This window comes from Leguminivora glycinivorella, chromosome Z, assembly GCF_023078275.1.
Source record: "Leguminivora glycinivorella isolate SPB_JAAS2020 chromosome Z, LegGlyc_1.1, whole genome shotgun sequence".
Taxonomy (NCBI): Eukaryota; Metazoa; Arthropoda; class Insecta; order Lepidoptera; family Tortricidae; genus Leguminivora; species Leguminivora glycinivorella.
In genome coordinates, this window is record NC_062998.1 from 9410587 (window position 1) to 9438581 (window position 27995).

The 27995-nt window shown below is 36.7% G+C and overlaps 1 protein-coding gene across 1 annotated transcript; it reads right to left on the bottom strand.

Moving 5' to 3' along the window:
- Positions 1 to 4813: 4813 nt before the first annotated feature.
- Positions 4814 to 27351, bottom strand: LOC125241565. Its single transcript, XM_048150110.1, has 4 exons — positions 27231 to 27351; positions 26368 to 27086; positions 24675 to 24825; positions 4814 to 5007 (listed from the first exon to the last, which is right to left on the bottom strand). The coding sequence occupies exons 2-4, from the start codon at positions 27079 to 27081 to the stop codon at positions 4814 to 4816; spliced, it is 1059 nt and encodes a 352-aa protein (XP_048006067.1). The 5' UTR covers positions 27082 to 27086; positions 27231 to 27351.
- Positions 27352 to 27995: the final 644 nt, after the last annotated feature.

Consider the following 27995-nt stretch of genomic DNA (forward strand, 5'->3'; position numbering starts at 1 on the left):
AGTAATGGATCCTCCATTATGGACAATGAAATAAGTTTAAAATTTTGCTTTTAAAGCCAACTGATACTCTATGAGTCAATTTTATATACCCCAAATAAAATTAATTTGGTTTATTTTAATATAGGATTGTTTCTTGTAAATTTTGTTTTCGCAAATTGTTCCTTGTCCATCATAGGAGGTACGCAGTTTTCTGGTTCCAGTTATGGACACTCGCAAAATAACACTATTACTTTATATCTTTGGAGTAACAAACTAGTATGTTTTATACCTTATCAGTAAGTAAAACTCATTCAAGTTTACACCGAGTATTATTTTTTTTATTATTTTATACCTGAACTCAACTCTCTTAGCAACATTACTAAGAATTCGTCCTGATATTTTTTTCAGTAAACTGATGACTTTTATCTTGCCGCCAAATCCTTCAGAAATAACCGAATTAAATGAAATTTCAAAATTAAGCAGCTCTATGACTCTAGTTTATGGTACATTGCCGTCAGTTTTTAGAAACTAATTTGAGATACTTATTTTTAAGGATTTGTGTTTCTTTGTCCATAATGGCATCACCGTCCATTATAGGGTATTTTACATTAGGTACTTGCATACTATTTAGATATCACAGAAAACGAAAAAATCATCGAGGTGATACAATTTACTATGTATTTGGTGATTTTTAGGGTTTCGTACCTACCTTAAAAAGGAAAAATGAAACCCTTAAAGGATCACTTGTGCGTCTGTCTGTCCGTCTGTCACAGCCAATTTTCTCCAAATCTACTGAACCGATTAACTTGAAATTTGGCACACATATATTACCTGTGACCCAAACATGTAACTTAAATTAAGAAAATTTAATTACATATAGGGGCCACTTTTGGGGGGTAAAAGTGAAAATTAAAAATCGAAGTTTTTGTGAACTATTGTATATTGTGTTACATCGTATATCAAATGAAAAGAGCTTTTATAAGTATTTCAAAAATATTTTTTAGTCAAGTTATTTCCAAATAATTTTAGAAAATAGGAAAATATTACCATTGCCTCCCTCCCCCCCTTATCTCTGAAACCACTTAGCGTAATTTAAAAAAAAATACAAGAGGTTAGCCTTCAATCTATAGATTACAGGAAAACATATTAGAAATCTACAGTTAAGCGTAAGTCGGACATATTTAAAAGAAAAAAACTCAAATTACAAATTTCACTCACTGCCGCTGCAAGGAGGTACCAAATCTCTTATAATTGTGTAATCACGTTTGAATACTACATAATAAATTCATTTCTGTTTCGTTTTTTAAGAAATAGTTCAAAATATCGATTATTCATAAAAATGACTTAAGTGCCTTCAAAAAGGGAGGCGCTTAAGCCCTTATTATGGTGTACGGAACCCTTGAAACGCGAGTACAACTCGCACTTGGCCAGTTTTTTTTCTTTTTTTAGCGTCAGAAGCGCGTGACTAAAAACTTTCCGATTGTCGTGTTGCACTGTGTATATGGCACGGTTAATATTGTGGTATAAACTTGCAGTTAAGACACCTTGGACACTGGCGATCAAATATATGAAAGAGGCGCGTGTAGGTGAACGCGTACTATGCTTGTATGAGTGAGATGTGACAGGTCGACTGGTCGCGTTTTTGACAGGCGGTAGCTGTGAGGTAACCGAGAGGGGGTGGGCGATACTTTCAGCGGGGAGCGGGAGTGGCCATACGATAGGAGAAAGTAGTTTAAACTCAGTAATATAATCTACGTTGTTTTCTAACCATTTACCTACCTATATTATGATAATTATTTCCCTGACACTTCTTTTCTTCGCGTGAGATTTGTTGAAACGCGGCATGTTTTGTTATTCAATTAAGGATTATTGATGGTGCCGGAGGTTTACCTTAACTTTTTGAATAAACACACAAGTTTTGTTGTGCTCCAGTTTCCAAGGAAGCCAACGACTGATTACTTATTGAAAAACAAAATAAAGTGTACTCAAAATAAATAAAGAAGTCTGTGTTTTATTACAATAGAATGTATTAAAACTAGTCTTCATTACAATGTCCTGGGTTCGAATCCCCGTAAGGGCATTTATTTGTGTGATGAGCATAGATATTTGTTCCTGAGTCATGGATGTTTTCTATGTATATAAGTATGTATTTATCTATTTAAGTATGTATGTCGTCGCTTAGCGTCCATGGTACAAGCTTTGCTTAGTTTGGGGCTAAGTTGATCTGTGTAAGGTGTCCCCAATATTTATATTTATTTATTTATTTTTATTTATTTCAAATAAATCATTTTGTGCAAAAAAGAGTTGCTTAGTCCAGGGCGGATTTTTGTACTCCGTCTACTACCTAATATATTTCGTTCTATAATATTTTGCTAATAGAATTGAAAACGAGTGGTTAATAAATACAATTCCAAAATTCGATTTCTCGTTTTTTTTTTACAAAATCCATTTCACTGTTTTTCGCAGACTTTTGAATGGCGAAATCGTACACTCGAGATTCAAAAATCGGCCCCCTGTACAGAAAAGTTTATTTTTTACCAATTCTAAATGTGGAAAAAGTGCACTAGTAAGCGAATGAATAATTCTGCTTTTCAGATTTAATTGAAACCCTATACGATGAATAAAAACTAGAAAAGCTTTTTTGTAAACATTCCATGAAATACATCAACATCATTGTAAAAATGTTTAGACTTTTGCGTCGATCCGGAAAATAGTGCATATGATCGGTTTAGTATGAAATATATGTTGCCAATTATCACTCAAAATTCATAGAATTACAAAATATGCTATCGATGAGAGATCAGATGACTGTAACAAATTAAAAACAGATAAGTAAGGTACAGCGGGGCAAATCTCAACTGGAGGGCAGTTGTGACTAATCCATTTTTTCCATTATTACACTATGATGTATAACCGGTGGACACTCTATTTAATAATGCAAGCATTGTAAAACATGGAAAAAAATGGACCAGTTACATTTGCCCCCCAGTCGAGATTTGTCCCGCTGTACCTTAAGAGTAAAGTGAGTCAACACCTTTAAAAAAATTATAAACATTAAAATTTTAGAGCAGTGAAGTAAGTCAATATAAAAGTTCCACAAGATAATTAGAAAACCACTGCAAACAATGATAAGGTTGTGTGGAGGAAAAGACGGGAGGCCTTTGTCCAGCAGTGGGACACTAAAACAGGGTTATAAATAGTATATTGTGCAACAAGGGAGGTAAGGGGGATTTTGTCGACGAGTGTTTTAACTCACGACAGCCGCAGGCTGGAGAGAGTTATAGACACGAGTTTACAAAATCCTTACCTCCTGAGTTACACACAATATTTTTCATCACATTTGAGAGGAAAACACAGAGAAAAAAAATCATATAAGGCAAAATCTTCAATGAATGGCGGTGTTGTACTGATCGTTGCTATGGAAACGCGGTCAAGCGCAATCGAGATGGCCGTCACAATTTCCTGCCGGATTGCAAATTGTAACGATTTATCTACGTGAAATTTACAAAATAAATGTAAAACACACTGAATAGTAAAACATAAATAAAATGCATTTTTCATACCGTATAATATTTTTTTATAGTCAAATTTCAGTTGTGCAAAAAAAATCCTTGGCTGATTGAAACATCCTTTGCCTGAAGAATTGTACGGATTGTATTAATTTTTAAAACTAAATCCATTATTCCCTTGGGAATAAAATAGTACATTACTCTTCAGTACACGTAGACGCAATGAGACCTTTAAACAGCAAATGTGATGAAAAATAGTTTAATGTATTTATGTCCAGGTTCTCAATTGAGGCAGGACACGGTACTCAACGGGGTTGGTACTGTTGGTAGCAGGAAGTTAGTGCGGCGGTTTAGATTGTACGAAGTTACGCTTCTATTGTTAACCTAACTAAAGGCATTAATAGCCGACTCATGTGTAGATACTCTCCAAACCTACTTAGGGCTGGTATGGCGATTACAGGCGTATTCTGATTTCGCAGGTTATTGAATTTTATCTGGATATGGATAAGGAAAGTACCTCAAATCCTTATGCGTATTTTACTTAAACGAGACATTTTGTTTGTGTGATGAGCACAGATATTTGTTCCTGAGTCAAGGATGTTTTCTATGTATATAAGTATGTATTTATAATTTTGTAATTATTTAAGTATGTACATCGTCGCTTAGCACCTATAGTATAGTACAAGCTTTACTTAGTTTGGGGCTAAGTTGATCTGTGTAAGGTGTCCCCAATACTTATTTATTTATTTATTCCTTTATTTTTAAAGAGAAACATAACTGCATTCAAACATTTTCTAAAAGTCGCTGTGGAAAAGTTTAAATTGATAGGAGCTCAGCAAGGCGATCCTTTAGGGCCCTTGATATTCTGTTTGGCCATTCAAAAGGTTATTGCTTCGCTGAGCTCTCCCCTGAATGTGTGGTATTTAGACGATGGGACTGTTGGTGGCCAGCCGCAGCTGGTGTTAGAGGACTTAAAGAAGCTGGTGCCAAGTCTGAAAGCAATCGGTCTGGAGATTAACCCTAGTAAATGTGAGCTGTTTAGTTGTGGTACTCTTGACAGTAATTTGATGGCGGAATTTGAAGGGTTATTGCCGGGTTTGCGACTTTTGGATAGGTCATCCTTGTGCTTGCTGGGTGCACCCATTTTTCCGGAAGGGATTAGCTGTGCTCTTGAGGAGAAAAGATTGGCTTTTGTTGGGGCTCAGGAGCGTTTACAGAATTTTTCAGCGCATGTAGCGCTTGTCCTGCTGCGGAGCTGCTTAGGAATGCCACGCATGTTGTACATCCTAAGGACTTCTCCTACCTGGCTGTACGAGGATGATGTTCTAAAATTGGATGATACCATTAAATCTGCGTTGGAGTCTATTATCAATGTGCGCCTGAGCGATTCGCAGTGGTGTCAGGCTTCCCTTCCGGTTCGTCATGGTGGGCTGGGTATACGGCGCTGTCGGGAAGTGGGTGTGGTGGCGTTCCTTGCTTCGGCTCATGGGACTGTGGGGCTTGTTGCTCGCATTTTGTCCTGTAATGGTGACAATACCCATGTACCTTTTGTAGCTGAAGCTTTTTCTAGGTGGTCCACTGTTTGCCAGAGTAACGAGCGCCCGGATAACCTCGGCTCCCAGAGAGCATGGGATGATATCTTGTGCAAAGAAATTTGTACAACTTTGGTGGGCAGCGCGGCAGGATCGGACTTAGCGCGTCTCAAAGCTGCAACGAGTCCTGAATCCGGAGCGTGGCTCCACGCTTTACCTTCCCCTCAGCTAGGCACCATGCTGGATAACGATTCTTTGAGAATAGCGGTGGCCTTGCGGTTGGGTTGTAAGGTGTGTGAGCCGCACCGGTGCATTTGTGGCGTCATTGTCGAGGAGGATGGTCACCATGGGCTTAGTTGCCAAAGGTGCGCAGGGCGTTTTTCTAGGCATCACACGATTAATGACGTGGTTCGCCGGGCTTTGGTGGCAGCCAACATTCCTTGCGTGTTAGAACCTCCAGGGTTATCTCGCACGGACGGCAAGAGGCCAGACGGACTCACGTTGGTTCCGTGGCAGAAGGGTCAGTGCCTATTGTGGGACGCCACGTGTGTGAGTACTTTTGCTCCGTCCCACCTTGGCCTCACAATTAAGTCTGCTGGGTCAGCTGCAGAGTTTGCAGCTAGACTCAAGCACGCAAAGTACAGCGCCCTGGAACCAATGTACAAATTTGTGCCACTTGCTGTGGAGACGGCGGGACCCTGGGGAACTGAGGCTAAAGCCTTTGTTAGGGAACTTGGTCGCCGACTTAGGGATAGGGGCTGCGATCCGCGTTCCGGGTCGTATCTGGTGCAGGGGATTTCATTGGCTATACAGCGTGGAAATGCTGCTAGTGTGATGGGAACCTTTGGGCCCGGTACGACTCGGGCGGGTCCTAGTTAGTTTGCGCGTATGTTGTTGTTGCAATAACCCACATATGGGTAAATGACGAAGCCTGTTGCGGATAGCTTTATTGTTTGTGTGTAAGGACGACGCCTGTTGCTGATTTATGGCTGTAACCTCATGACGAAGCCTGCGTTGCGGATAATGGGTTGTAAAATATTTAGTGTTATTTTTGTCCAATAAATAATTTATCAATTGATAGGTAAGGTCTTTCCCTTATGACACACTTACCCGTATTGACCTTAAATAAAATTAATCTTAGATTTAACGATCCGATCACTGACACTGGCGATCAAATATATGAAAGAGGCGCGTTCCTAGCACATATTCTAAGCTCGTGTAGATTAACGAGTACCATGCTTGTATGAGTGAGATATGACAGGTTCGCATTTTTGACAGGCGGTAACTGAGAGGTAACCGAGAGGGGGTGGGCGGCACTTTCAGCGGGGAGCGGGAGTGGCCATACTGTACGATAGTACTCTTTATTATACTGTGCCTAGACAGTGTTTTTTTTATTTTATTTTAGTCATACTTCACAATCACTTCAAACAAACGTACCTATCACTCCACTTTTGAGCCGCCGCCTTTCATAATCCGATCTATTTTATTGATATTAAAGTTGAGTTGCAAAAAGTTAAGTCAAATTGGACAAATAGTTTTACAACGTCGGGCTTAGTGCACCGTACGGAATGTAACACCGTTATTCAATTTAAATTTCAGCTCGCGGAGATTTTAACGGATTTGTCATTAAATTTGACTACGGCTCGGCGGGCGAGTGACAGCGCCTTGATTACTCCTGAATTACATTTTAACACATTTTGTGTCGTATTTGTTACATTTTATTTGTAATTTTGATTATTTGACTTGGTTATTTATTTTTGTTGCCTGTGTTTCACAAAAAATGTTCAATTTAATGACGCGTGCTTTACACGAAAGTAAAATAAATCTGGTTTCATTGCAATCTTATTTTGATTTTACATTTCTATGAAATAAAACTATGGAAACGGATTAAATCGCGTATAATGAATTTACAATTCATCCCGACGTTTCGAACACTTTACAGCATTCGTGGTCAACGGGTGACTGAGGAAAAATTACAATGTGCAAAAGCTACCCATACCATTTTTTTTAATATTGTATAACTAGCTTTATTAATAGTGTGCGAACCTGTCTTAGAAATATATATTATTTATGGCCATGGTTCGTTAATATTTCTTGTATGTGGGTAGCTTTTGCACAGTGTAATTTTTCCTCAGTCACCCGTTGATCACGAGTGCTGTAAAGTGTTCGAAACGTCGAGATGAATTGTATAAATTCATTATACGCGAATTTAATCCGTTTCCACTTTCCATAGTTTTATTTCAATGAGTAACTATCGTGGTAACCGAAGACAATATTGTATACATTTCTATTTGATTTTTCCTATTGGTATTTGTTCACTACTAACAAATATTTAATTAATTTCAAATGTACATTCCTATTATTTTTATATGCCATATTTCCTCTGTGAAAACATGGATTTGTACATATCATCATTCTGTGAAGTAGTTAAAATACTAAACTGAGTCGAAAATTTAAATAGCACCCAACTATATAATAGTAATGATGCCTTTCTGTTTTAAATATTATTACCAACAATAATGCAATTCCGGGAAGCGTAACTCAAAAATTAATATACCGGCCGAGTGCGGCCTGCATCATGCCCAGATAGAGAATATTTAAACAAATAAGTTCTTTGACCGTATTTGCAGTCCAATCTTCTTATGGTTATGCGGATGGCTGAACACGGGAATATTGTCATTCAAAACATGTAAGAAGTACGAGTAATTTTATTGTGAACAGTTTATTTTTCACAGTGTACATAGTGTAGTGTACATACCTATTTAAGAAAAAATACGAAACATATACACATTACTCGATAGTTCATGAAAAATGTATAAGTACCTACGTATTTTGTGATTCCAAAAAGTACCTAACTGTTCGATAATCTCGATATAGTGTAACAATTTAAAAAAGAAAACGCAGTAGGGACGCTGAATTATTTAAAAATAGCATGGTCTGTACACATACATACATGCAAAGATTTTTAACGTACCTACATTTTTTTTAAAGGATTTGATTGGTTACCTACATGGCTAACAATAAGTTTAGTAATATTTCTGTTTACGATTCATACTTCTTCCCTCGTTATTCTGTTTTCCATGGCCCAACCAGTGTGTTGTTTTTAAACTTTTTCTTTTCGCATAAGACGTTCAATTCTGTCTTTTATGGCCCATCCATGTAGCCTTTAAGCCAAAAGCGACTAACGAGGGGTCCCGGACGGATGACGAGTATCATCCGATGCCCTCCTTTGTAGTTGTATTACGGAACTTCAAAGATTGCCGAATAACGATACATTGATATCCGCAGGTATTCCGGACCTGTCAACATTTATGTAAGGTCAATACGGGTAAGTGTGTCATAAGTAAAAGTGTGCCTGGCCTTCACTTTTGGCCTTTTTAGTCATTGTTACTATCTACAGATCTTTTTGCGAGTTCATATTCTGCTACTTCCTACTCACGATTAGTGGTAAACATATAGGACTCTCAATAAACACTGATAATTGTTTAAATAGGCCGAATGTGAAGGTCAGACACACTTCTCCTTATGACACACTTATCCCTACTGACCTTAGTCTTTTAATGTCATATAAGTTTATTATGAAAAGCCAAAAAAGAAACACAAATAATTTTAATTATTTACTATTACAATTTATTAAATTACATTTGTTTTTAATATTGTATTCAATACCTATTAATAGTGAAATGAAAATGAAAATGAAATATTTATTTTTCAAGTAGGCATATATTACAATGCGCATATGAACGTCAAATAAAGCTACGCCGGCTCTAACCCTACGCCTCAGCCTCGAGAAGATTTCAGTCCCCCCTCAGTTGGGAGGGGGGTATCCACTATGGGACCGGCAAGAAACTTGGCGGGAATCTTCTTTTCAAAACATTACATCTTATAATTAACATGCATTAAATAACAAGATACAATTTAACATGCAAAAGTATTCATCAAAGAATATGAACAGACTAGGTTAGGTAGTAATTAATTTCATTAAATTATATTATTGCTTAATAATACGTCGTTCTTCTTCAGAGAAAATATATCAAATTGTCACAGAAGAAAAAGATAATATGAATCTCAATATCATTAAATATGTAATTTACCTACACAACATAAAATATAAAATATTTGATGTGCTTTCTTATCTGAACTGTGTCCTCTATACATAATACAATTATTTTAATTGCTATTCGTTTTTTGTAGTTTCTGGTTCGGGCCATGCATGTTTGTCTGTCAAATAGTCCTCGACTATGTAATAAGCCTTTAATATCAATGATTTTTTTAAGTAGTTCTTAAGAGCTGGGAGGGGTAATCTCAAAGCAGTGTCAGGTAACTTATTATAAAAATGAATGCATTGCCCAACAAATGACTTCTGTACTTTACGGACACGAAACTTCTTTATGGCAAGCTTATTTTTGTTTCTAGTGTTATAATTATGGATATCAGAATTCTTAGTGAAACAGTCTAAATTCTTAACAACATAAATTATACTATCATAAATGTATTGGGAAGCTACAGTTAAGATATTAATTTCTTTGAAGAGTTCTCTTACTGATTCACGTGTTCCTAAGTTGTAAATAGAACGAATGGCTCTCTTTTGTAATACAAAGATAGTCTGTATGACAGCTGCTTTGCCCCAAACCAGAATACCGTGTGACATTACACTGTGAAAATAACTATGATACACTAGGCGAGCTGTCTCAACATTAGTCAGTTGCCTGATTCTCCTAACGGCGTATGCGGCTGAACTTAATTTGCTTGCCAGTTTCCTTATATGAGGACTCCATCGTAGATTTTTGTCCAATGTTAAACCAAGGAACAGTGTTGTATCTACTACCTACCATCTCTAAGCATTCATCATTCAAAAGTATTTTTGTATCGATTGGTTTAACATTCGGCAGAGAATATCGAATACATTTGGTTTTCTTAGAATTAAGAAGTAAATTGTTGACAGTAAACCACTGCAGTACATCAGCTAACGTGCTATTAATTACATTGTAATCCGTAGATTTTCGGTCAACATTAAAATGCAGTGATGTATCATCAGCAAAAAGTACTATTTCACAAAACATAACATACCTAAGATATTTTATTTATTTAAACACTGTTAGCCAGGTCCACACATAGCGAGGTACGCCGCGAGGCATTGTGCTCACGGGGCAAACGCCCAATATAGACGTGTCTCGGCCGAGGCAGGTTGCTCGGACGAGCAAAACGCTCGCACTGACTCGGTCGGGGTGCAGCTACTCACTAGTGTAAACGGCCATAAAGACGATAAACCGATGTTCAAAAACGCGAACAGTCGACGCGTTCACCTACACGAGCTTAGACTGTGTGCGTAGGAACGCGCCTCTTTCATATATTTGATCGCCAGTGTCCGAGGTGTGGGTAAAGTGTAACAAACGTTGCGAATGGGTCATACAGTCAGCAGCAGAAGTAGCGTAGCGGGCAAGGTGTTCAAAATGAACTTGACACGCTCTTATTGTCTTAAAAAGAAGATCGTGTCAAGTTCATTTTGAACACCTTGCCCGCTACGCTACTTCTGCTGCTGACTGTACAAAGATAATGTAAACGAGGGTGGCATAATAATCACTGCGTGATAAAACCCGTCAAAAAAAAACGAACATTTTTCCCTTCAGTATTACAAAACGGGTAAATATATGAGTTATACATATGCCGCTTCCAAAAGTTTGTCATTAATAGGGTTTTCAGTGCATAACCACCAATTTCACTTTACTAAATATTAGTGCCTCTGAGTTTAGAACGGAATGTAATATCGCAATTTAAAGCAATATGAGAGCGAGCAACTCGCAACACGGTGTAAGAACACTTGATACATACTCGTATGTAATTAGTTTGACAAAATGTTCATTTTGTGGTGACATATTATGTGTAGGTATTGCAAGATCCATTAATTTTCATCATATTTGCTGGTTAAAGGTAACATTGCGTCTACGTGTACTGAAGCATAATGTACTATTTTATTCCCAAGGGAATAATGGATTTAGTTTTAAAAATTAATACAATCCGTACAATACTTCAGGCAAAGGATGTTTCAATCTGTCAAGGATTTTTATTACACGACCAAAATTTGACTATTAAACTACAAAATATATTATACGGTATGAAAAATGCATTTTATTTATATTTTACAATTATTTCAGTGTGTTTTGCATTTATTTCGTAAATTTAACTCAGATAAATTGTTATAATTTACAATCTGACAATATGCTCTCTATTCGTGCTTGTGTCATCCACCGTTGCCTAGCAACGGAGAGTACAACAAATCAAAATATTTAAAGGAATGAAAAATAAGTAAAATTTTAGTTCAATTATATGATTTATATGCTTTTTTGAACGTTGCAAGTTCTTAGTTGTATTTTCATGAAAACACGCATAAATACATTTATATCACCGTTGTAATTTCTCTTGATTATTTATGAATTGGTTTATTACCTAGATCTCTGTTTAAAATGTAAAATTAAGCTGGTTCGTATTTATGATAAAGAAAGGTTCAAAGCGTCGATTGGCACGGAACCTCCGAAATGGTACACTTTAGCGGGATCCTGTTATTTCATTTTTTAAATCAAAGAGGTTATCCCTGCTCCTTTTAGCACTCGAACCTAATGACCGAAAATCAATTATGCACGGTTGACGTGTTTTCCCGTCGCCCGCCGTATAATGCGCGTCACAATTTATGAAGTTACCGAGAGTTTTGAAATTTGATACAAGTTACTCGTTAAAGGGTTTTCCTTTGTACAATCTTGGATGCTAATAATTTGTGTTTAAGTAACTGTGAATATACAACACGTTTATTAACTCTAATTAATTTAATGTGGATTTAATCGATTTCGTGGTAAAATCTGTTACTTTAAGAGTGGATGGAGGGGGGGGGGGGTCGGCGCAGCGGGGCCGTCGGTGTTTTCCTCTTCCAAGCATCTCTATCACCCATCATCTCATAATTAACTTGCTTTCGTTTCATATCATCTCGCACACAATCCATCCACCTTTTCCTCGGTTTTCCTCTCCCGTTACTTGCTGTTTGTACATTAAAAATAGAAATATAATAATATCAAGTTATATTCCTGGCGATAAATCTTAAAAGCTGGACCTAAAAAAGACCATGAAAATATCAGGTTAATTTACATATTCGAATGAAATACTTAACTTTGTAAATACATAATACTTGAAATTCGAAACCACTCCTAAATTCAAGGCCAAGCAAGTGAATGTTGTGAAAAGAACCGATATTTTTCGGACAGATCGGTTCATTTTTAGGGTTCCGTACCAAAAAGGTACAAACAGGAACCCTTATGGTGCGACTCTGTCCATCTGTCTGTCCGTCTGTCACATTCCTAAATATCTCGAGAACTACTAATGCTATCAACTTGAAATTTGGAATAGTTATGAACATTGTAAACCTCTACAAATAGAAAGTATATTTTTTTTAAATTTATGAATTTTAATTGTAGAAAATGGCCAAAATGAATGGGGGGCAAACTGTAAATTTCAAGTTACCAGGTCAAGTGGGATATCGTTAGAAAGAGCGCAAATTGAACGTAAATAAACTATTTTTTATAATTTTTTTGTTGTGGAAAAAAAAAGAATTTTGAAGGAAAATGTAAAAAAAAATACCGTTCCCCCCCCTTATCTCCGAAGTTTACCAACTAAAAATTATGAAAATTTTAAGAAACATTGGTTTTATGCTAAATATTACAGGAAAAATATAATCGTGTTTGTATCTTGGAAACTTTTTTTTTTAATTCACAAAAAACTTTTCATATTTTTACTTTCAAGTTACCCACCCTTGCGAATGTATATCGTCCTTCAAATTAATACGAGATGTTACGTAAACCGTCTTCTTTCCGATAAAGTAAAAACTGTTTAAATTGGTTAACATTATAAAGAATTATCCCTGAAAAACCAACATAGTATACAGGTCGCGCAAATTAGTTAGCGAATTCACCAAGAGATGGCGCTATACACAATAATGCTCATTAGTACCTATACTTTTGTCTTCTAGTCAAGTCATTAGAGTTATATGAAAACATGAGATTATTTTAACTAGGTAGTTTGAAAGAAAATTTGTACGGGACCCTCGGTGGGCGAGTCCGACTCGCACTTGGCCGGTTTTTTTTTATTTCGTCAACTCTACAACAATACGTTTCTGGAAACCAACCAACTACGATAGATACCACTTAACTAGCATAATATGTATACACCACACGCTCACAACCGGTATAGAGCCTTCGTTATACGAGTATACGAGCATATAGGCGGAGTGAAGAGCGCCCAAGTCTAACAATTAACAAAGGCCCTCGCAGTGAAAGCCTATCAGGTATCTGACATGCACAACTGCTTCTATTCGCTCTCAGTGGACTGGAATCCGGTCCCTGAAATGCATTGTACGGTCTGATAACAAATTATATCGTAGGATAACTTTCTCGTGAGTCGTTAAATTGTTACGTGCCATTATGGAATCGAGAGCCGGGTCTATTATGAATAGGTACATTTTACTCGTTCGGTTCCTGTTTGGGGATTTTCGACCTATAATTTATTATTTTTCACCTGTGAAAAAATGGCCGAAATGGACTGTAGCCACATATTATACATTTATTACTTTTATAAAATATTTCCATTAATATTTTTATGCTGTAGTTTCGGAACTTTATATTTTAATTTTTAAATAAATTTTACCTCTAGTCATTTTATTTTACCTCACATTTTTGGTATTTGGCGGTAAAAAATTATAGTGAATAATAATTTAATATGATCGAAGCGCAGATACTTGAAATCTTAAAACAGTACCATCATTATTTTCGAGTTATTCTTTTCATAGTTCAAACTTTAAATTCTACCGGGTCTTGAATCCATAAGAGGAGCAGGACGGGCACAAAGAAACATAGATAATGACGTAGGACGGTACACATCGTAAATTTCGAATGGTTCGCTGCCAGAACCCGTACATTTAATGGGTCTCTTAATAAAATAGCGAAGCGAATGTTTTAGCGGGCCGCTAGGCCGAATTGTGAGATATTACTGACATTATTTTATTATTCGGCTGATAAGTGTCACACTTTGGAAGGGATAGCGTGAGGCTGTTTCCATTTTTATCGATGTTATTTATCATTATTTTGCATTTAGTGTATTTTGTGTTATTTTGTTACAAAATTATTAGTTTGGCACCTTAATTATTCATTAATTAACACCTCATATGCGGCCTGTCAATTTTAATCATTGAAATAGTGACCTTGACATTGAAACAATAGATTAAAATTACAATTGGTTTTTGAAGATAGAGCAATGATTTTTTCAACACAGATTATTATTACTTTTATCTGTGTCGGAACGTTTTGATTTCTTTGATATTCTTATTTTTAAAGACGCTAGATCCCATCAAAAATTTCTAAAAACGGCCTTATGGATTATGGCGCAAAAAAAGGTGTGGTATTCAAAATTGGTAACAATCAGCCAAAAAAACTAAACGGTCCGACACAGATTATTTCATTGTTATTCAGATTCTCAAATTTTGGTACGATTGAAGTTTTGAAGGAGGAAACAGTCGAGAGCGGAACCACGATTTTAAAGATTTTTTGGCAATATCTTTTAACTGAGTTTTTCTGAATGGACAATTTTTGTTCGATAAATCTAGTTAATAACACTAGTATATTTATCTAAAATTCCCAAATTGGAAGGGGTCCTCATTTCCATTTTAGCATTTTCGCTCCTGTAGCGTCTTAATCTGTATTTCTTACAGATTCTTCAAATTGGCATTTTTTCGCGATAACACTTAATCGTTTGAAAGGAGTAACTTCCCTTTTTACCCGTAAAAACTTCGACAAATCCCGGGCTAAGCCCTGTTAGAACTTTATCGACGTCACTAACATCCTTAGGGGCCGAGTTTTCGCGGAGTAAGATTTGTTTATTCACCCTAATAGTAAACTATTTTATATATATTATTATGCCGACGACGGCCTACGTGGATCCCTTTGTAGGCGTAAATAATGTACTTAGCTACTCGTGCTGTACAAAATATCTAAGAAAGAATTTCAGTCCAGGAGCTTCTAGAAATAGAAAATAATAGTCATGTAAAAGCTTTATATCGGGAATGTGAGAGTATTTAAATCATACTCAGATTTAACATAATTACCATTTATTACAAATCTTTGATAATAAGCAATACTTTCACAAGAAATTACGATAGCAGAGTTACCTTGTTTACTCGTCGAGCTCCAAACTAGAAGTGTCGTCCTTCAGATTGACCGACTGACAGTTACTGATAAAAAAATATCAAACGAGGGTGGCTTCAAATTACGTTGTTTCAGTCTACCGATAGTATTTATGAGATTTTTTTAGACTTCCGGTTTCGGGTGCCATCTTAGTGGTATCGTGTCGTGAATAATTTCTCCTTCTTTTGCTCATTAACGTTGTTTAAAGTGTAATATCGATAGCTTATTATGCAGTAAACTAATGTTATAGTGAGAAGCTGATGAAGAATTAATCTCGAAACGCGTTTAGCCCCCTTTTTTGTCATCGACGGCCGATAGTCCACGTGCCCTTGTAAAATCTAGCTATCAATTTACAAGTGCCAACTACCGAACAACGTCGTACTTACCGTACCAAAATCGAATACAATAAGCTTATACCACCTTGACACTGGCATAAAATAGTCCCACCAATGGGACTGAGGCCATTTAATTTTAAAAATCTAATCTAATCTAGTATTTATGAAAATAATCAAAACAAACAAGGTAGATTAAACTTCTGCATTAAAACTATCTTGATTTGTTAATCACAATTGACAATAACCAAAAACAAAGCTTACACATGTGTTTAGCAAATTCTGACGTATGATTTACTACTTTTATTAATTACTTACCTGTAAACATTTATAAAAGGTATTAGGTACCTAACCTTCATATAATATGTTTACCTGGTCATGTTATTGTTGTATGAAAAAGCCAAGATAACATGCAGAAAGGTAAAACAAACAATAATCGTCATTAAAACATTGCGACTGCCTGCCGAGACCGCCATGCATGCCTCCGGTTAGCGCATTCTTTGCCTCGGCGCTCCCACTAATGAACAACCTTACATAAGCCAGTCAACTAAGGGATAATTTTTAAGAAAAAAACCGGCCAAGAGCGTGTCGGGCCACGCTCAGTGTAGGGTTCCGTAGTTTTCCGTATTTTTCTCAAAAACTACTGAACCTATCAAGTTCAAAACAATTTTCCTAGAAAGTCTTTATAAAGTTCTACTTTTGTGATTTTTTTCATATTTTTTAAACATATGATTCAAAAGTTAGAGGGGGGGGGACGCACTTTTTTTTCCTTTAGGAGCGATTATTTCCGAAAATATTAATATTATCAAAAAACGATCTTAGTAAACCCTTATTCATTTTTAAATACCTATCCAACAATATATCACACGTTGGGGTTGGAATGAAAAAAAAATATCAGCCCCCACTTTACATGTAGGGGGGGTACCCTAATAAAACATTTTTTTCCATTTTTTATTTTTGCACTTTGTTGGCGTGATTGATATACATATTGGTACCAAATTTCAGCTTTCTAGTGCTAACGGTTACTGAGATTATCCGCGGACGGACGGACGGACGGACGGACAGACAGACATGGCGAAACTATAAGGGTTCCTAGTTGACTACGGAACCCTAAAAAACCGTCGCCTTTCGGGTTCTGGTGAAAGTTACTTGCGAATGTTGGATTATGTAGAAATGTGTAGGTATTTTTTAAAACTGCTTTTAATGCTTTAATTATTAGATGGCAACATAAATGAATATACGTATAACGTTAAGGTTTGAGGAGTTTCCTCAATTCCTCATGAATCCGATATTATATTATAAGAAATCGAAGCTTGACAAACTTTGACTTGAAAACTCAATATGCTTAACAAACATAACTAAATAAATAAATGTCACTGTTCTGAACTTAAATGCATGCTTTTCTTGCAAAAATACCAAAGTCACTTATGAGTGTGCCGTTCAGATTTGAGGAGTACGGTTCTGACTATCATCAGCAGTTCCACTGCACCAAATGTCACTGTTCTGGGCGCAAGTGCATGCTGTTCTTATAAAAATACCAAAGTCACTATAAGCGTGCCGTTCAGATTTGAGGAGTTCGGTTCTGACCATCAGCAGTTCCACTGTACCAAATGTCACTGTTCTATTAGACGTAAGCGCATGCTGTTCTTATAAAAATGGCAAAGTCACTATAAGCGTGCCGTTCAGATTTGAGGAGTTCGGTTCTGACCATCATCAGCAATTCCGCTGCACCAAATGTCACTGTTCTGGATGAAAGTGCATGCTGTTCTTATAAAAATACCAAAGTCACTATAAGCGTGCCGTTCAGATTTGAAGAGTTCTATTCTGGCCATCATCAGCAGTTCCACTGCACCAAATGTCACTGTTCCGTACCTAAATGCATGCTGTTCCTTTAAAAACACAAAAATCACTATATGTATGCCTTTCAGATTCGAGGAGTTCCCTCGATTTCTCCAGGATCCCATCATCAGAACTGGGTTCTGAGAAAAATGGGACCAATCTGTATGCATATACATTCAATTAAAAAAAAAATTTCAAAATCAGTCCAGTAACGACGGAGATATCGAGGAACAAACATTAAAAAAAAAAAAAAAAAAAAAAAAAAAAAACATACAGACGACTTGATAACCGTCCTTCTTGAGATATGAGGCGACGATTAATAAAAACGCTTTAGAACTGAAAACGGAATTTCATCTTTTTCATACTAATTAATTAATTAATAAGTGTGGGATACCCTTGAGAATAAAGTTAGCGTCAAGTATTTGGCGTCACATGTCATAATAAATAATACTTGGAAGTTATAAAGGTCGTACACCCCATATAACCATAATCGGTCGCCGTTCCTACGCAAATCCTCCTATTTTGTGTACACACAGGTCTTCGGGTCTCAATGCTTAGTCGCAGTACGGTCGACGTTTAGTCGCGGCGACCCAAATGGGGACGATTGGTAACAGGCACAAATGGTCACAGAAGTGTGCACTACGCGTGCACACATTGTTACCGTTTGGCGACTACTTTTCCAAAATCATTCGTTCATTTCATTCTTTTCAAATGGCGACTGTCAGAGACGTGAGAGACGTCAAAGTAAAAAAGAAATAAAATCATTTGACATTAAAATGTAATGGCGTAAGAATTTGTTAAAGATAAAATATTGTTTGCATTTGTAATATAATGTGGGCTAATTACCATGGCCAATTAAATTGCTCGAGTGATTTCATAAAATAAGTCTAAATTTATCAACGCGCCATCAATTTACCTCAGTTTAACCAGTAATGATATTATTGACTACTCGGTGTTTGCGTGTTATGTATATTGATTGGTGAAGTTTTAGTGCTCCGGTGCATATACTATACTGAAATAATAAAAATAATGCCTAGAAAACCAATAAAGTTGTTAAAATATGGATTAAGACGGTAATATTCCATGTAAAAAACAGTCGCCAAACGGTCACCAAACGGTTGACAAACGGTCGCAAAATGGTCGCAGCGTACACGCGTGACCGAAGGCAGTGAATGCTTCTTGTATTCATTTTTTCCAGGTATCCTCAAACTTTATAAACAATTAAATATGCCGTCGTACTCAGTTGCCCTCACTAAAGAAGATTAAAAAAAAATTGTAACGTGCGTACCGAGCTGCTGGGTTGTAAAGGATCGGGGATCATATTATTATGGTCTAAAGAGCAACTAGTATTTTGCGGCATTTCACAATTGACACTTGTTGAAGTAGTCGTCATTAATATTACTATCAACATTAATTTCAGCGATCTGTACTTCTTTTGTCAAGATTTTTGTATAGATAAGTGTCTACAAATTTGTAATGTTAAAGAGACATAAATAAAACGTAGTAGAGTAAATAATGTGTTTTTTTTTGTAACCCAAACAAAATACTTGTAGATACGAGTGCGGAAAAGAGGAAAATCGATACGAGTAGCGATATATTAATACACGAACGAAGGGAGTGTTTTAAATCGACACGAGTTGTGAATGTCCTTTTCGCACGTGTATCGTACGACGATTTTCAGTACCTAAATCTAAGCTAAGCTAATAAAATCACTGTACCTTCTGATACATAATAACTACTTATATAATTTGTAAATATTTAATAATATCTACCTTGTTCTAAGATGTTGACATGTAAAATTGTTTTTACCAATAAATATTCTGATTCTGATTCTGATAAGAGTTTCGACCAGACAAGAAATGAATCATTGCTTGATTTGCTCGCACTACTGCGTTAAAAAAGCAGCATCTGTACTGAAAAAAACTATCATTGCGCAACAGAAATTCTATTAATATCACAGTAAATACTCTATTTCATTTGATTCCTACTTTTATTGTGTAAAGCAACACTACACTTCATTTTTATGAATAAGAATTAAAAATTATATATTTAATACATTAAGTAACTATAAAGTGCTTATCTATTTGTATTATCATTCTGCACTTTTCTTAACTTTCCCACATTTCTATAAAATGTCGAAGAGTGCTTAAATGGTCGTCGTCGTTTATATTATTTAATTCGCTCATATTTAAATGATTCAAAGCAACCAGTCCACAACTTCACAAGACAGTTTGAGAAACCTTCGTATTTCAGATTGTCATTTGCGGATACAGTGGTTTAGGAGCAGTTCGGTAATCAGACCTACACATGTGTGTACAAATTCTGTCAATGTCACTGTCAGAAACCGTTCTGACAGTGACAATGACAGCCACAAATTCGTCCACATGTTGTTACCGTTATGTGTGTAAACGTCGACTAATAAAGTGTCGTTAAAAGTCATTCTGACAGTGACATTGACAGCCACAAATTCGTACACATTTTGTTACCGTAACGAGTGCACACGACGACTACATTTTGTTATTGTATCAATACGGTCGCATTGTTTGCACGACGTTACCACGCGTTATGTCACATTTGACAGTTAGTTACTGATTTGAAGATTTTGCGACTGAAATGGTTGTATGGGACATATTGAACCATTATTTTTTTCAGAACTCGATAACATTTAGAGTTAAGACACTGATTTCTTAGAGAAATTAACTGTGATTGACGTAAACCTTAAAGTTAATCTATAAAAACACGTTGTAACTTGTACAGCTTCTTAGAAATAAATACAGAAATATTTCTACATACATTGTTAGCAAAAATATCAGAGATAATGACACATCTAATTTCATAGTGGCGAGTGGGAAGTTCATGTAATCATCAGCCTTCATGTGCAAGTGTGACAAGGCTTTTGCCACATACAAGAACTAAAAATCGGAGGGCGTGACAGTAAACACTATTTATTATTTAATTCGATAGTGTCGACATTTTCGTCGATATAGTAGATTACATACTTAGGCCAGTTAAGTAAGAAATACTAATTTAAACAGTCACTAACGGGACTTACCGTATCGTGTAAAACTATTCTGTAAAACTATGTTTTTAAACCAACCTCCGACGTTTCAAGGACTGCATTGTCCCCGTGGTCTTCGAACAGAAAAAAAAATCAAAAACATTTGTTCCGTAAGTATGCCACAGGGGCACTTTTACAAGTCAACATTACAATAAATAATACGGATTCAACAAAATTTAACAGCTACTTTAAATTGAACATGGTGAAAAAAATAAGTACAATCTAATACAAAAAATAAGAACAACTAAAATAACTAAAGAGTTGTAAAAGACTCTAGATATCACAACTAAAGATAGTAAATATATACTCTGTCCAACAAGTCTGTCAGTAAATAAGAACAAAGAAAACTACTTATATGCATCCTTTTCTTTAGGTTGCGAGAGAAAAGGATACCTATAGTTTACTTTGTTCTTATTTACTGACAGACTTGTTTGACAGAGTATACTTAATCTATCTTTTTTTCTTAGAGATGTATTATAGTCTCCAAGAGTCAGAAAGAAAAAAAACAAACAAGGACCGTACAAAGTGCCTCAATTTATTCTTACTCAAAATTAAAATCACAAGTAGATATAGTATAGTAGAATAGTTGTTGTAGTAAATATTAGCTGAAACAGACTGGCTAAAGTTGACATTAACATCTAGCTGTACGAATTTTTCGAACTACCCGCACTTGGTCCTGACTAACCACTTGAACGTTTTGTGCACTAGGGATGTCACCCACATGGGAGCCGGTCATTAGTAAATGTAAGAAGAAACAAATATCGCAGGTTGTAAAGCCGAATATCGTGAGTGTTGTGTGTCGACAAGGTGATAATTGTCGGCCGAGGCTGAGCCGAAATCAACAAACATGATTGTGATCTAAGGCGGTCTTATTTACTGGCTATATATTTATATTTTTATATTCGACGGAGCCAGGAAGTGTTAGCTTCGTTTAGCGCAGCGGCCTGAAATTTGATGCTTTCCGGTCGGAGGACAGAACTTTACTACACCGTAGGAGTTTTAGGTGCGTGGCTGGAACATGATGTCAGTACGCTTTTTAGTTTCTTTAAATTGATCTACTGTAGTTCTTGAGTTTATAAGAACTTCTAAGACAGTCTCAATACATTAACTTTATTAGCTCACGAACGCATTTTCACTAATGAGGTACTTATAACAAACGTAACTTCTAACATGAGGTTTTGACACTTTTGACACTTTTGACGTTATGAAATACGTTTACTTTAGCTAGCTTTTGGTTCTATTAATTAATTCAGTGCTAATGACGACACGTTCGTTCCACAATGCATTTTCGCTACATACGGGGAAATCCATGTAATCGGCTACAACGTAGCACCACAACCGTATACCTCTGCCACACACTCGACGAGCGGCGTGGGAAGTAGCGAGGGAAGTAGGCAGAGGCATAGTGTGGCCGCGCTACTCGTCATGCCGCCCGTCATGCTCCTCGTCATGCCCACCGCTCCCTATTTTGTCGGTTTTTTGGCGCGAGTCAAAGGGCCGGCAACAACCTAGTGCGATTATCGCGCGAGTAGGGCAGTGTGTGGCAGGAGAGGGCAACATCGCGGCAGCGCGAGGAGCAGCGCGAGGAGCATAGTGTGACAGAGGTAGTAGCTGAACGGTGAATGTGTAACCGTTTCGGGGCGCTGCTAATTTTCTCCATACAGTGTTATTTTCCAAACATCGAAAATTCATGGTAAACTCTGGTTTACCTGCTGTACATTTTTTTGCCCCACGGATCGTAAGCAATCATAATAAAAAGCCACCTTCCGTTCCAACCAAGAAATGGAAATGGTACAAGTACGAAAAACGCCAACACACCTTAAGCTCTTTTAAAATACATTCGCGGTCGCTATGGAGACTGTGGCCCCAATACAAACCACGGTCAGCCAAAAGGAAAGTGCTATCATCAATTCAAATCACATTTGTGCCTTATAAGATGGACTGCTGTTTACTTGACTATAATTTTTGTTTACAGTAAGGTCGGCTTTCATTAATAAATGAAATTCAAGAAAATTATGGGATTTAATTACTTTATATTCAAACCATAAGGCAACCATTCTGCGTGTGTGTACCTATGGCCACAGACTAGCCGAGGCGAAGACGTGGCCTACGAGAGTAAGCTCGCCTCACCCACAAGGTGATGCATGTTCAACCTTGATTTGAAGCTTGTTTGCTGGATTATATCTTATACTTTTAAACGAGCAATTCTTGTATATTTATTTATTTATTTATTTATTTATTTTTATATATATTTATTTACACTGACGATCTCGGAAACCGCTCTAACGATTTCGCAGAAATTTGTTATGTGGGGGTTTTTGGGGGTGAAAAATTATTTTTATATATATTTATTTACACTGACGATCTCGGAAACCGCTCTAACGATTTCGCAGAAATTTGTTATGTGGGGGTTTTTGGGGGTGAAAAATCGGTCTAACTTATCCTTAGGTCCCGGAAAACGCGAATTTTCGAGTTTTCATGCGTTTTTCTTCGCGCGCCATCTCGTGTGCAGTAGTTGTACTGTTATGACAGAATTCTTTCGGTCGATGTAAGTACTATTTATTGCAAACACTAGATGGCGACACAGGTCAAGGCTAAAATGAATAGAAAATACACTATTTGAGTTTTTGTGGCGAAATGCGCGCCATCTCGTGTGGAGTAGTTGTGTTGTTAAGGCTGAGAATTCTTTCGCTCGATGTAGGTACTATTCATTTTTGAACTAGATGGCGACACATGTCAAGGATACGAAACAGAACCGAGCGAAGCTCGGTTGCCCAGATATTGATCTAGTAAATACATACGCCGCTACTCCTCGGCAGTGCATACCTATAATGCTTCTGACGCTTTTTTTTAGATATGTCTAAACTGCCAGAATGTAATTATTGTAATTAACTACCTATAAAATATTGCCGAGCGGCTATAAAAATCATTATACGTCGAGGTTATGACTGTTATAACACCGCGTCATTATCATTTTGACATAAAATAATTATTTGTGCGTGCTGTAGGTATTTATTTAATGCCGAATAACCAGAAAATGTTGGTGTACCTATATAAATATAATTATAAAGTTACTTATCTTGTTAAAAAATAATATTTATTGCGGTAACTAAGTAAAAATTATACCTCTGAACTGAAAAAGACCGTCTCTTGGGAGTTTTTGTGCATAATGTATTGGCTGTGTGGGAGACTTTAAGTGCCGCGTTATTGTAACCTTATTAGACTAATGTCAAACGAAAACACCTTTTTCTACTCGTCGACTTTAATCTGTATTGTTAATCAAATACGTGTAAATGCTCCGAAGATGATTTATTGAGTGACAACTAGAATACAATGTCATGAACATCATGTCATATTTAAAATTATATTTAGAACATTGCATTCCTTATTCAAACATACACTGTAGATGGCGCTGCTGGATATTAAAAAACAACACCCCCACTATATCTAAGCATAGCCATCAGCATCATCAGCATTAAGCGAAACAGGTTTAAAACCAACTAAACATACCTACTACTACTACTTAGGCACAAGTCCTAACTTCTCAAGGAATCTAAAGTGCTTGACAAACCCTAGACCCTTAGTCAGCAAATCGGCTGGCATCTCAGCTGTCGATAAGTATTTTGTTTCTACTAAACCTTTAGCAACTATATCTCTACTAAAGTGATAACGAATGTCAATGTGTTTCGACCTATTGTGAAACACTGGGTTGGCCAATAACTTCAGAGCACCTTGATTATCATTGTATATTCTAATCAATGAAATTTTATTTGTAATTTCATGGTATAATGACCGTAAGTACATAGCTTCTTTAATACATTCAGAAATACTAATGAATTCCGATTCACAACTGCTCAAGGACACGCTAGTCTGTTTCTTACTACACCATGAGATTACACTTCCCGATAAAGTGAAACAATATCCTGAATAGGACCTCCTATCAAGAACATTACTGCCCCAGTCTGCATCAACAAACCCGGTAAGCTTTGAATCAGAATCACTACTATACCTGAGGCAATAGTGTTTTGTTTTCTTAAGATAACGCAAAACACGTTTAGCATGAGCCCAATGTTCTTTACCATGGCATTTATTAAACTGGCTCAGATAACCTACACTAAAAGAAATGTCGGGTCGCGTCAAAACTGCTAAGTACATGAGACTACCAATGAGTTGTTGGTAAGGTAATTCAGTATCACAGCACTCACCCTTATCTAAGTTCAACCTTTCCTCCATAGGAGTCTGAACAGTCTTACAGTCTGTCATATTGAACTTATGCAACAACTTGTCGACATAATCTTCTTGATCTAAAGTTATAACATTGTTAAGTCCACTCTGTTCCCTTTCTTTATCAGTTGGCTGACCGATAAAAGGTTTGTAGTTAAACTCGGTACACATAGAACATCTTCAACTGTTATGTCGAATTCACTATCTGGAGTCACAGTCGCAATCTGTACGTTTCCGGTACACAACACAGGCAAACATGCCTTATTTGCAACTATAATTTCACTAGTTGCCGGCTCGTACGATGCATTCATAACCCAACATTCGTTTGGTGTTAAATGGGTACTAGCGCCACTATCAATATAGTACTCGTCTTTCTTAAAATCGGCACTTAAAAACACAGCACTGAATGCATGAGACTGTTTCCGTATACCAGTTTTATTTTTAACTGAATTCTTTTCGTAATTCGGGCATTGATTTCTATAATGACCCGATTCTTTGCATCTGAAGGCCGCTGTACACACATGGCCAACAGCTCCACCAACCCCCTTGGCCATGTGTGTAGAGGGCTACTTGGCCGTAAGTTGGCAGTTGGCGCTAGCGCTTGCCGGCCAACCGATTCGTGTCGGTTTTTTGTCCACACATCAAAAGGCCGCTGTACACACATGGCCAACAGCTCCACCAACCCCCTTGGCCATGTGTGTAGAGGGCTACTTGGCCGTAAGTTGGCAGTTGGCGCTAGCGCTTGCCGGCCAACCGATTCGTGTCGGTTTTTTGTCCACACATCAAAGGATCTTGGCGCCAATGGCCAACTGCGTTTACACATTGGCGCTTCATTCAGTTGGTCGTCAGCCGTCAGAGAGGACGGTAGTGAAATATTTACGAAAATAATAAGTTTATCTATGTCAATAATAGTGTAGATTTTAGGAAATAAAATAACCTTGCAAATGTTTAATGTATTTCCTAAAAAAGATAAATGTTCTTATCATAATATTAAAAAAATTGTTAATATTTCAAATAATTTAATTTTACTACGGGGTTATTATTTTTTAATCAAATTTTTCTGTCAATGTCTATGATCTAGAATTTCCTAGATTTTTCCATTCCACGTCCATCTTTCATGAAGAGCCAATGCCAAGTGATTGGTTCGCCAATGTGTAAACAGCGGCTCTAATCTTGGCCAAGGGCTTTCACAAAGGGTTGGTGGAGCTGTTGGCCATGTGTGTACAGGGGCCAAAAGGATCTTGGCGCCAATGGCCAACTGCGTTTACACATTGGCGCTTCATTCAGTTGGTCGTCAGCCGTCAGAGAGGACGGTAGTGAAATATTTACGAAAATAATAAGTTTATCTATGTCAATAATAGTGTAGATTTTAGGAAATAAAATAACCTTGCAAATGTTTAATGTATTTCCTAAAAAAGATAAATGTTCTTATCATAATATTAAAAAAATTGTTAATATTTCAAATAATTTAATTTTACTACGGGGTTATTATTTTTTAATCAAATTTTTCTGTCAATGTCTATGATCTAGAATTTCCTAGATTTTTCCATTCCACGTCCATCTTTCATGAAGAGCCAATGCCAAGTGATTGGTTCGCCAATGTGTAAACAGCGGCTCTAATCTTGGCCAAGGGCTTTCACAAAGGGTTGGTGGAGCTGTTGGCCATGTGTGTACAGGGGCCATGTAACAATTGACTTTGACATTTCTGACTTTTGTTGTCATTTCGCCGCCATCCTGTTTACCACAGACAAATTTCGTTTTGTTTTTCTTGTTATGTTGGTAACTTGACGTACTCGCGAATGCATTCTCAGTCTCGTTCCCATTCCCTGTCAAATTTGAATTTTTCTCTTCCATGTCTAAAAGCTTTGTTTTGATGGCGTCTGTCGTGATGGAAATGCCGGAATGCTCTATTGCCATAATCATCGGGGAATATTTCTCAGGCAAACCTGCTAATAATAGCGAGCCGATCCACTCATCACTAATGGCAAAACCTGTGCCACTTAATTTCTGACCATTTTCTACCATTTTTGTTACGTATTCTGTCATCGAATTTGAATTTTCGAGCCTTATGGAAATTAAATTTCGTAACAACGTAATTCTTCTGGCGAAACCAGAGTCGTCAAATAAGCTTTTGAGTTTTGTCCACAATTCAAACGTAGTTTTGACACCTTTTACATGGACATACAAGGAAGGGTCGATAGTCAAAATCAATTTCGCACGGGCTTTTTCGTCATCTGCAACTTCTGTACCCGTAGCTTCTGGCTTACGCGTAACAAACTTCTGCGTGCCTTCTAGGATAAGAAAATTCTCTGCTGCGAAAACCCACTCACAATAATTTTCTCGGCCACGTAACTTGGGCACATTCGCCACATAGTTTGGTGACGACATCTCCGGAGATTAGTCACAGATCACTTCACAATATAAATAAATAACACAATACACTGTAAACTGCAATCTAATACTTGACTAAACCCCCCGTATTGATCAATAAAATATACCCATAACCTATTGTTAATCAAATACGTGTAAATGCTCCGAAGATGATTTATTGAGTGACAACTAGAATACAATGTCATGAACATCATGTCATATTTAAAATTATATTTAGAACATTGCATTCCTTATTCAAACATACACTGTAGATGGCGCTGCTGGATATTAAAAAACAACAATCTGTCAATTAGGACACCGCAGACTAAACTATAAGTGCTGTCGTTTCAGTGTTATATTAGTCTTTGACACTTAGTCAACTATAATATTTCATTACAGTTCACTTTTAGTTAACTGTAATAATTTCAAAAATAGAACTTCATACAAGTTCTTTACTAATTTGCGATACCTGGCGAATTGCTCTGCATCTGAAACACGTTTTTTTTTATCTGTCGGGTTATCGACCAATCACAGACGGTTATTACTCGTACAAACAATTTGTTGCCAAGTAATTCGATGTTGATACAGCGGTGAACGACGCCATAACATTCATTTTAACTTGAATGATGATATTTTTCGTCCATTGATGATGAAGATGATGACTCATAGAAAAAGTATTGTATACAATAATGATATAATTAAGCTTTTCACTCTCGTACCGTACTATTAGGCCACTCAGCAAGCTTCGTGGCCTAAACATGGTACTCGACGGAAAAGCTTTGTATCATATCACGATTGTATCGAATACTATTATCGGATACTTATAAAAATGTATTTATAAAGAATTATAGGTGTTTTGAATTTTTTAGGCATTGCGTCCATTTTCAATGTTATAATAAATAAGAAGTGTCATTGCTCAAAAAACGAGCGTT